General features: G+C 39.8%; 1 protein-coding gene across 6 annotated transcripts in view; it reads left to right on the top strand.

Moving 5' to 3' along the window:
* DIP2C (disco interacting protein 2 homolog C) overlaps window positions 1-11,643 on the top strand; it is a 203,134-nt gene that overhangs the window by 153,040 nt on the left and 38,451 nt on the right. For 5 of the 6 annotated variants that reach the window (XR_003094383.1, XM_025205760.1, XM_025205757.1 and 2 more), the window contains 2 exons: window positions 9-38; window positions 1,753-1,814. Coding sequence is in view for 5 of the 6 variants with exons in the window: in XM_025205760.1 (XP_025061545.1) it covers window positions 9-38; window positions 1,753-1,814 (92 nt within the window). In the remaining variant the exon portion in view is untranslated. The remainder of the gene's footprint in view (window positions 1-8; window positions 39-1,752; window positions 1,815-11,643) is intronic. The other variant, XM_025205758.1, reaches the window with a different exon arrangement.

The raw sequence follows: 11,643 nt of genomic DNA, 5'->3' as shown, positions 1-11,643 counted from the left end.
AGCTGTAGCCTCACAGGCTGGGGAAGCTGGCCGAGCAGGTAGGGGATTTTCACGTTCCCTAAATACCCACCTATCAGCTTCCAACAGTGGGACAGACTAGACATTGAGTTTGGAGATTTTCAGATCCTTTGTGTGAGATGATAAACTAATGAGTCCAGTGTAGCTTTATCTAGATATCAACTGTATTGACTATAAGCAGCCTGAATTGACTGTTTATTTCACACTGAGGATAACAAATACCAGATGATTGTCTTTTAATTTTCAAATTCAACTCTTTTCCATTCTTTTATAAACCAACTCAGGTCTTTTTTTTTTTTTTTTTTTTTAATTCTTAGGGCAAAAGAAGTGTGTTTGTTTTTTTTCAAATTAATCTATACTTCAATTAAGTTCTCCACTCAGCACTAGTCTGTTACACTGCTGAGTTTATTAGTAGACTGATAATCACGTCATTAATGGCTAGATAGGATGTTCTATCTTGTGTACTAGAAGCTAAATAGGCTAACATGCATGTGCAGCTGTGTTACTCTTTCTGTCTCGGTGGTGGGTTACTGATCAGTGTTTGTAGAGTAAATATTAATAGCTAGTAACAAATCTTTCCCCCTTTTTGGCATGGAACTTGTCCATCAGTGGAACTTGATAGCAGTGTTCAGTGCTGAATAAATTATGGAATTACCAGCAAACATAGTAGTAGGAAAATAGGGTAGCAATTGGTTCCATTTCTTCTAGCTCTAAATATTTTCCTTATTAGGAATTTCATTGCATTATTTATTTAAAATAAGCTAGAAAACATTGTCACTTGGAACATGACATACACCAAGTAGAAAATCTTTGCAATTAGCGGATGTAGGAGTTCTTGCAAGTGCTCTGTGGTTTTCAATACATGAAGCTGCTGAGAACAGACTTTCCAAAGTTCTAGTATTCCAAAACCAAGTTGTGCTGTTTTTTTAGCTTTCTTCTTGGCTGCAGGGTGTAGGGTATAGTGGGGAAAAAAAGCATGAGATCCTAGTCCTAGAAATCTAGGTTGTATATTGTGATGAGTTTAAGCACTTGGATAAGGGAAAACCATTGTAGGGCACAAAATTGCAGTGCAGCACTGGGCAGAAAGACCAATTAACAAGACTGCATCAGCTCCTTTCATTTTGAAATGAAACCAAAAAAAGGAGCCCGCTTTTACCTGAGTAAATACAATGGCATTAACACATTACAAGTATGCAGTGGGAGGATTAAAAGGAACAGAATAATTGCTTTTAGATCTTCAATCCATACTGGTTCATGTCACGTGCGCTACCTTTAATAACTTTTAGCTTCAACTATGTGCTTTGTTGCATGCGTTGATGAATCTCAGCAAATCATGCTTTACATTCCTGTCCACAAGCTTCTGCCATTAAACTCTCCTCAGCAACTTCAGCATTCTTTTATATGGCAAAACATTTAACATATTTGTATGTATCAATCTGCTAAATATTCAGTTGTTTGAAATCCAGTAATGCTTGTCTTGATATTTGGCTGTTGGGCAGCCTTTTGAAGTTCTTAGAATCCATAAGGTAACAACTGCTACAGGGGTAGGTATGTTTGTAAGTGTCCACCTTTTATATTGCAAGGCTAAGGGTTTTTTTTCCCCCCAGTAAGTTAAAATATGTGTGATCATTTTATTAGCTTAATTAGCAGTCGCACACATTTGCTATTCCTGAACTGCAAATTAACTTTTTGTCTAGTTATCAGGTTCTAACTGGGTAATATTGTTGTTTACAGGGGACATCTGGACCAGATCCAACTACTGTGTATGTAGATATGAGGGCACTGAGACATGACAGGTATGAGCTACATTATTCTCAGTTTTACAATATGCAAATTAGACAGAGGGCATTTCAGGAAAACATATTACAAATACACTTGTCGCCCTGTGAAGGAGTGGTAGTCTATCTCAGATCTAATTATCATTGTTTTTTGCCAACCACCTGAAAAAGGAGTGAATGAATTAACAAATAGTATAACTAGGGTTTCTAAAACAGCATGATGATAAATGTATTGCTTTAAGGGTCTGTAGTTTTCTTTTGTCCAAACATATTTTACATTTGATTAAGCAGTACATATAAGTATTCTACCCAACCCCTCAAAACAGGATTTCCCAGCTTTTTCACTCCAGTCAGGCTTGGTTCATTTTACCTTAGGTCAAATCCAGCTGACTAGAGATTGATAACTAATTAGGTAACCATTTTTTACATTCGGTCTAATGCTTTAACTCAGCTGAGTAGTACAAACTATATGTTGGAACACATTGCTGCTGGCAGGGAGCTCGTGAGTCATTAAACCTAGTCCCTGCCATTGTAGACAACCACAGCATATATAATCCCATTCATACATTTATCCAGTTATATCTTAAAACTTGTTAGGTTTTTTCCCCTGTGAGTCCACACAAAGGATATGAATTAAATCTTTACCAGCTGGAAAATGCTTTGACATGTTCTGTATGGGGAAGAGCTTTCAATTTAAAACGGAATTTCAATTTTTCCAATTTAAAACAAAAATTTTGGGGGAGTGCAAACCCTCTTTGAGAAAATTGTCTCTGTAATTAAAACCAAATTTTCCAGTAAAAAGGTAAATGTGAATATTTTTTAACCCTTTTAATCAATTCTGCTTTTTTCTTTGAAAAAAATTATTAACAGGAACATATCCAAATAGTGTCTTCCTTTCTTTTCTAGTGGGGCACCAGTGGAGAGGTCTTTTCTCTGGCTTGTAAACACTGTGAACTCTGGGGGTATGAACAGTGCATCTCAGGCACCTGCCACACATTACACTTAAGACGCACTTAACCGAGAAGCTTGATTGTGTGGATCATGCATCAGATCCCATCGTGCCTTAAGCTGCACGTCTGGAGGCTCCCTCAGACATATATTCTGTGTAGAGCCTGTAAAGGTTGGGTTGCCCAATTACCCAATGACTATGCAGTACCATGCAAACCTCAGCTGCTGGGACATGTGAGCTGGTTCTTTCACACCGCAGGGTACTCAGCTCTCCCTGAGTGCTCCTCTGATGCACTTCACCACAAATGGCAACTGTAAGGCATAACTCGATTGTTTGAGACTGCTTTATTCCTAATTCATTCATAAAGCATACAACAATCATGATCTTGCATTTTGCATTAAGCAAAGAGGTTGCAAAATTTCCATCAGTGAAAGATTTTAAGTGTAGGTTAGGCAACACTTGTCTAGGATGGTTTAGGCAGGGATGATCTTGGAGTAGGGGGTTAGACTCAGTGACCACCTTCCAGCCCTATTTTCTGTAGTCTAATCTGCCCTATATCTGTTTTGAATGCTTTAATGAGAGGTTGGTATATTTTTCCTAATGTAAATCAGTGAGAGACAGAGCACGGGAGCAGAGCAGACATGGCTTCAGTTCTTAAATAACCTCTTTGATCCTACTTGAGCTTTGTCTACAAAACACTTCCAGGAAGCTGAGTGAATATTCTGGTGGTCAGTCCAGGCTGAGCTCCATGCTGTTGCTATTGTAATATGAACTGAATTGACTAGTTTTGCTGGTCTGTGCATCTCTATACAATTTAGCGATACTTTTGAATACAGTGTAGACATATACATGGATAGCATTGTTCAGGTGTAGGAGAGAGATTTCATTGTGTGACTGTGTTGGAGAGGTGAGTGGGAGAAGAGCCGAGTAAAAGGTGAGGAAATCAAAACTAATTCTTTCTTATTGGTGGTGGAATGGGAACAAAGTTGGATAATTGTTATTGGTTTGAAAGTGTATTGATTCTTGTTACAAGTTGCATGTACTATAACTACCCTAACCATTCACCTTTTTCAGTCTAGTAAGGAAAAGTAAATCCCATTAGAAAGAGCAGGGTGCGCATAGTATTAATCTGTTTTTAGTATCTGAGTATATAGAACATGAAGAGAGATCAGCAGAGTTGGCTTCCTAGATTTTGATAATGTAGCTCTTAATGTGATGGATTTAAGTCTTGGCTCATTTACCTAATACAACTGATTTTGAAATTAGATGCATGGGTCATAAATTGGAGGAGAAAATAACTTTGACAATATCCGTTAAAATTTGCTGCTTGTAACTAGTTTAGTGGAACTGAATGTCACTGTTATTTATCTGTACCCCAAATTAAAAGATTGATGTGCACAGCATAGCAGCAGCCTGAGCCCACCTTTGAATTCTTTTTTACTTCATCTGATCTCAGAAGAACTGGAAGAACATTGCACTCTGAATTGGGCGTTTGTGCTGCTTTTATGTTATCTAAAGTAACTTTTCCTGGATCTGCCATTTAGAATAAAGATGTTATTTAAAATGCTTTTAATCTTTCTCGTGCCTATTTTATAATTGCTAAACAGTTATGCAATTACAGATTTAGTAACTAGTCAGTGAAGTAATTAAGATGACTTGAAAAGTATCTTGGGATCACTGTTTTGGGGGGTTAGAGGGCTATCTTTATTTAACATTGTCAGAACCTGACTCCACAAGTTATATATACCCTTTTTCTCATTGTTTGCCAGTACTTTCTAAAGCCACACTCCATTGTTTAAAGTTTGATACCCTATTTGCCTTGGTATTGCATCTACTTGAAAGTTGTTTTTGTTGTGTTTGTTTTTCACCTAATGACTAATAGACACTGCCTTAAACTATTTATGTTTTTTAAAACTAAAGCAATTATTTGTTTTCCACAAATAAAGAAGATAGCAGATTTTGTCTTACACGTGTGCTGGAAAATTAAGTGAGACTGGTCTGCCTTCTTGAATAGTAATGAGGCGAAAAGTATAACCGTTTGCTTATAGTTGCTGTCTTGACACAACATAACTCCTTTTCTCATTTTTGGATCTCTCCATTAAACTTCAGCTGTGTGTGAAAGAAATACAGATTTGGGGTATGAATAATCATTCAGCCTAGTTACAGTATCTCCAAAAGATTACCTGTTTTCAGTAGCCTTAGGAGTGGCTTGTCTCCCTGTTCCCTGCAAAAATGTCACAAAAACATGTTTCTATAAATCACCATTTCCAATACAATGGGATCCCCTTAAAACTCGTCATAGCACTGAGGCCATTCACACAAAGATAAGTGGTAGTAGTTGAATTCTGCTCTCAGGGTTTCTACCAAAAGCCAAACAGTCTGATCACAACATTACTCCTTCAGGTTCCAAATGAACATTGATTGCGGCATGGTATATGTGGCTTGAGAGGAACCAAAAACTTGATTTCATCCAAACAGCAGGAGCCTGCCATCTAGCCACAGTAAATCTGTATCTTAATGGCACAATGGTGCCATGTTTAGGAATCTTCTTGGGAGCCAGATTCCACCGAGGAAGCTTAAAAAAAATCATATTTGAACCATGAAAATATTCAGTACAGGCATCATTCATAAACCCAGTTTTGAGAGTAGTACTACAAGTCCTGAACCTGATAGCATGACAATACTTTGTTATTCCAACACCACCCAACTGCTTCTCTGCACTGTAAAGTGATCAGCATGGATATGAGCATCTCTATCTTTCATGCTCCCTTTCCTTTCCCTAAAAAAGTTGTTGGCTGAAGAAAATTAGCACCTCACTTTTATATTTCACTTTTATATTTTTTAACTGGCAACAAAAGTAGGGACCTTCCAGTTCAAAAAGAAACTATAGCATTCATATATGTTAATATAATGCAGTGGTTCTTAATCTTGTTAGACTCAAAGCACCCTTTATTAGAATCAAAGCACCCTTTGGAAAAATACCAGCTCTTAGTTTTTTTCACTACAGAAAAATTAATGGAGCAATTCTTCTGTTGCAAAGAACTTAGAAAGACGACAACAGATCAGAATATTTTTAACACTATGGATTCCTCTCCGATGGTTTGAAATTTCTGGGATTATTTTGTGCATTTTGTTCAAACACCTAGCAATGCTAACGTTTGCAATCCCATGGCACTGTTGAAAGGAACTTGCAGCACCCCAGGGAGCTGCAGCACCCTACAGTGATCTAGTGAAACAAGACAGATGTAGCATACCACTGCAGGCAGATAGAACCATGTGTTCTTTTTGTAGCATACAGTGCAGCATTCACTCATAGGCAGAAGTGAATAGGAGATTGATAGAAGCACTGCATGTAATGTAACATAAAGGAGGTCGATCCATTTGACTTGACCATCAGTGATGGAGACCATCCTCCTCTCAGTCACAGTTTCAGAGAGATCTATTCACAGCAGGCAAAAACAAAGATTCAGATGTCTTCATTTCAAGATGGGTACAATGAACCTGTAGAGATGGATATTCTGTCTTCATGGTTGACTGATTTTCAGACATCCAACTTCTAAACCTAGACTTCTAGGAAAACAACACTGACATAGACTGATATAAACAGTCCTTTGGAAGCATTGCATCAAAATGAGGATAGCAAATATAGCCTGTTACATCTTCCATAAGAACTTTTTACTGCAGATTTACTACAATTTCCAATTAGCTACATGGCTGGTTTAGAAATAGCTTTCTAATTCCAGAAAAAAACCTTTCAAAAATTGTTCCTCCAATGTGATAATGAAAATTTAAAATGTTCAGAAGTCTTCTGTAACAGATGATCCCATTTTCAGAGGTCTTCCATAACAGGCATGCTTTGTATTGGCCTTTTAATCTAATTGTATTCAATCTTTAAATACAATATTATGTTTTATATTAATATTTTAATAAAATATACAATTTTATGAACATCTGAAAAAGTCTCAGAAGCTTTGAAACCTTTTCCCCATTTTCTTTCAGAAAGCCAAATTAATTCAAGCAATTTTTGGTTGTAGCTGTAATTGGTCTATGGATGTAGGCAGGCAAAGTTCTTTGGGTAGATATGATCTTTTTTATCAGCTGGTCTAATAAAAGAGATTACATCTATCCAAAGAACCTTGCCTGACAAATTAATTGAAATGTTCTTTTCCTGAAAATGTTTTCATTTCCTACAAAAAGGTATCACTGGAAAGTTATTGACTAGTTCCAGTTATGAGGCATAAGTATCTGGAGACCTGTTGAATTTTTAGCAGCTTTTACCATCAATGAACTGTGACGCATATCCTAGAAAGATAATATGCCCCAATATTTTCATTTTCATAACATTCTGTCCATGGCCAAAAGGCAATATGGAAAAAGCTCCAATGCAACCTTGATCGAAGCTTCCTCCTCTTTTTTTTTCCTTTGGGAAGGGGGTGGGGGGGTTGTTTTTTCAAAAGGATTAAAGATGCATGAAAATAGTTGAGGTGCTTGAGTTCCTTCTATCTAAAATATGCATATACTTCAAAAGAACTTCAAAATGATTCTGTATCTAGATAGGTCATTTGGTTAACTTCTGTGGCTATTTTTGGGTGCTTATGGAATATAAGGTAAGACCTTGTTACACTGTAATTTTGGGTGGCTCCTGGAGCTCTTAACCCCTGGATTGTCTGCACATTAACACCTGAAACTAGTTCTAAACACGTTACTTGGGTCAAAGTTATGCCACTCCAGGACAGGATTATCTCTGATCTGTGTTACCCAGCATGTGTTACACTAAGGTGTGACCACTCTAGGCTAAACCTTAGTGTAAACACCCCACCCACTCCCTGCCCCACTGGCCCAGCTCGAGCTCCCTGCCGCACTTCCCTCCCAGCTTACTTGTTTGTGGTTGCCTGTGCTGTCTGTCCCAGGGTAGCAGGCAGGGAAGGGTTAACCTGCCTGCTCAGCTGCCACTGACCCTGGATGTGGGGGCAGGGAGGGGGCAGGAGGCAAGTCCAGAATGGTTGTGGGGGAAGATATACTTATCTTTCAGTTCTCTTGAACAAGTGACAACTCCAAACCAGAGCTAGCACAAATACTGATCAACATTTGTGTGGCTTACAATGTAAGGTGTAACATTACAGAGGCGGGCAATTATTTCGGGTGGAGGGCTGCTTGCTGTTTTGGCAACCCATCGAGGGCCATGTGACAGGCAGCCAGGGGCAGCTAAATATTAATTTTCTTAATGTTTTAGATAGAATGGCCTGGTGGGCCGCATCCAGCCCATGGGCCGCATTTTGCCCACCCCTGTGTAACAAGATCCGTAGACTGCAGATAGTCTCAGTGTCAGAAATAACACTTAAACTTGTTTGTACATGTAGAAATGTATTCATTTTTGTTTCCTTTTTTTTTTGCATAGATTAAAAAAATGAAAATACTAGAGGATTACAATTTTGGCTATCCTAAGTTTTTATAAAATTTGTAGTAAACTATTTGGTGTAATCATTCCTCCCACTTATTCTGATTATACCTGGCCAAGAAGCAGTCCTTAAAAGGTTTACTGAACTGACCATACCTGTTCATCTGGTATATATTATGTACAAAATTCTACAAGAATATAGGTTCCCAACCATATAAATAAAGCTCTCCTCATTTTTCTTCAATTAAAGGATAACTTTGCTGGATAGAAGGCAGGCTTCCTTACCTCTCTGTTCTCTATTTCTCCCCCCAGTTCCTAATTTTGAATCCCAGGATCCCTTCCTCCCATTTCAAATTCTCATATGAAAAAACCCTGTTGTTGTGTCTTTGTTTAGCCAAATGTGGAATAGAATGAATTCTCACATCAGCCTGTCAATAGTCATAGCTGCTCAGACTTTCATGGTGATATCAGTGATAACTGACACTGATCAGGGGTTGGACTCTAAATCTGGGGAACTGAGAAATATAACAGGAGTAGTTAGGTTTTTTCTGTTCTTTAAAAATCTGATTATCACTTGTACTCTAGTAAATGGGGAGGTGACTTTCTCTCTCTGATATATTCATATTCTATGTTTAAAATGTATTACTGTGCTTCTGACTTCGTACTGTATGTGTTCACAGCAGGAGCCCTGTCAACTTATGCAGTTACTAATTTCTTCACAGAAATAAACTAAGGGACCACCATGACCAGCCATGAGTTTGGTAGATTGGTCCTTTGAATTTAATGCTAAATCTGTGTCTTGTTTTTGTGGTTTGGAGGTCTGCAGCATCCAAATAATTTTACATTTCAGAAGATTTAAGGAGAACATTGTCTCCTTGACCAAGAAAATGTATAATTATAAAAATTCTAAATCTGACATTGAGCAATAAGCAAAGTATGAAATTGCAGTGTTTTGAAGAGACTTGAAAATTGTTACTTTTTATAGATGTTACAAACATACCCTAACATTTACAATACGTAAAATTCAATCAAATTTGATAGAATTCAAATTCTATCGAAAATAATTGGCCAAACCTTTGGATTTATTAAAACATTCAAGTATCTCAGCCTTCACTCAGGAAAAATATAGCTTTCTATCATTGTTATCAAATCTTTAGGTTGCTCCTCCAAGTTATAGTTCATAGATTTCATAGACATCAGGGCTGGAAGGGACCTCGGAAGATCATTGAGTCCAGCCCCCCGTCCAAAGGGCAGGAAGTCAGCTGGGGTCATAGGATCCCAGCAAGATAAGCATCCAGTTTCATCTTGAAGGTGTTCAATGAAGGCGCTTGAACCACCTCTGGTGGCAGGCTATTCCAGACCTTGGGGGCTCGGACAGTAAAGAAGTTCTTCCTTATGTCCAGCCTGAAACAATCTTGAAGTAGTTTGTGACCATTCGACCTCGTCATCCCTTGGGGCGCTCTGGTGAACAAACGTTCCCCCAGATGCTGGTGGTCACCCCTGATAAACTTGTAGGTGGCCATCAGATCACCCCTGAGCCTGCGCTTTTCCAGGCTAAAGAGCCCCAGGGCTCTCAGCCTGTCATCGTAGGGTCTGCTTCCCTGACCGCTGATCATGCGCGTGGCTCTTCTCTGGACTCTCTCAAGCTTCTCCACATCCTTTTTGAATTGTGTAGCCCAAAACTGGACACAGTACTCCAGCTGAGGCCTCACTAAGGCCGAGTACAGGGGGAGAATGACGTCCCGGGATTTGCTTGAGAAGCATCTATGGATGCAAGCCAGCGTTTTGGTCGCTAGTTAAATTTTCAGTATATACAGTTAGTTTACAGTAAACATAAAATCTATAGGAAGTTTCTTGCCAGTTCTAGAACATTTTGAAACTATCCGCCCAGAAAACTAAAACGACATTAGTTTTATAGATTCATAGATTGTAAGGCTGGAAGGGACCTTGGAAGATCATCAGGTTCAGCCCCCTGCACCAAGCAGGAAAGGTAACTGGGGGTCAGGTGACCCCAGCAAGGTGACTGTCTAGTCTCCTCTTGAAGATTTCCAGGTTAGGTGATTGCACCACCTCTGGAGGGAGCTTATTCCGCAGTCTGGATATCCTGACTGAAGAAGTTTTTCCTAATGTTGAGCCTAAATCTGTCTTCCAGGAGTTTGTGGCCATTACTCCTGGTTTTCCCCTCAGGTGCCCTGGTGAACAGTTGCTCACTGAGCCCTTGATATACTACCCTAGTGTAGCAGTAAGCTGCTACCAGGTCCCCTCTCAGCCGCCTTTTCCTCAGGCTGAAGAGTCCCAGGTCCCTCAGCCTTTCCTTGTATGACTTGCCATGCAAGACTGATCATACGGGTGGCTCTTCTTTGGACTCTCTCAAGCTTGTCCACGTCCTTGTTAAAGTGCGGTGCCCAGAACTGGACACAGTACTCCAGCTGCGGTCTCACCAGTGATGAATAGAGCAGAAGAATCCCCCCCTTGGCTTTGCTGGAGATGCACTGACTAAGGCATGCCACAATATTATTTGCCCTGCTGGCTACAGCATCGCACTTCTAGCTCATATTCATACTGTGGTCTATTATTACCCCCAGGTCTCTTTCCTTTGTTGTTTTAGTCATTTTGGTGCCACCAAGCCTGTAGGTGTGTTGGGGGTTGCTTGTCCCAAGGTGAAAGACTACATTTCTCAACGTTGAACTTCATCAGATCCCGATTCGCCCAACTTGCTAACCTGTCTAGGTCCACCTGTATCTGTAGCCTATCTTCAAGTAGGACTACGCTCCCCAATAACTTGATGTTGTTCACGAACTTGGCTAGTGAGCTGTTCACCCCCACATGCAAATTGTTAATAAACATGTTGAAAAGTACTGGACCGAGCACTGACCTCTGCAGGACACCACTGCCCACTTCTCACCAGGATGACACAGATCCATTCACTACAACTCTCTGGGTTCTATCCTGCAGCCAGTTTCTCACCCACCTGACTGTCTCGGAGTTAAGCCCACAATCCTCCAATTTTCTTGTGAGGACATTGTGGGATACTAGATCAAAGGCCTTTTGGAAATCAAGGTATACAATGTCAACCTCCTCTCTTGTGCCCAGGTGGCGAGTTACCTGGTCATAGAAGGAGATGAGGTTGGTAAGGCAAGACATGCCCATGAAGAAGCCATACTGGCTATCCTTGAGAATCTTACCTTCTGCACTCTTATCGCAGATAGACTCCCTGATGAACTTTTCTAGGATTTTCCCTAGGATGGAAGTTAAGCTAGGTCCTCCCTCCTGCCCTTCTTATGGATGGGCACATCACTGGCCCCCTTCCAGTCCTCAGTGACTTCTCCAGATGCCACGAGTTGTGGAAGAGTTTTGCCAGGATTTCCGCAATAACATCAGCCAGCTCCTTCAGCACTCTCAAATGAAGATCATCTGGTCCCACTGACGTGTATGCATCTAATTTTTTTAATTGGTCATACACCAATTCTACGGCAATAGTAGGAAGACGATTATTCCTG

The sequence above is a fragment of the Alligator sinensis genome, unplaced genomic scaffold (genome assembly GCF_000455745.1).
Source record: "Alligator sinensis unplaced genomic scaffold, ASM45574v1 scaffold370_1, whole genome shotgun sequence".
Classification (NCBI taxonomy): domain Eukaryota; kingdom Metazoa; phylum Chordata; order Crocodylia; family Alligatoridae; genus Alligator; species Alligator sinensis.
The sequence above is the reverse complement of the archived record's forward strand: the minus strand, read 5'-3'. Positions and strand labels throughout refer to the sequence as shown.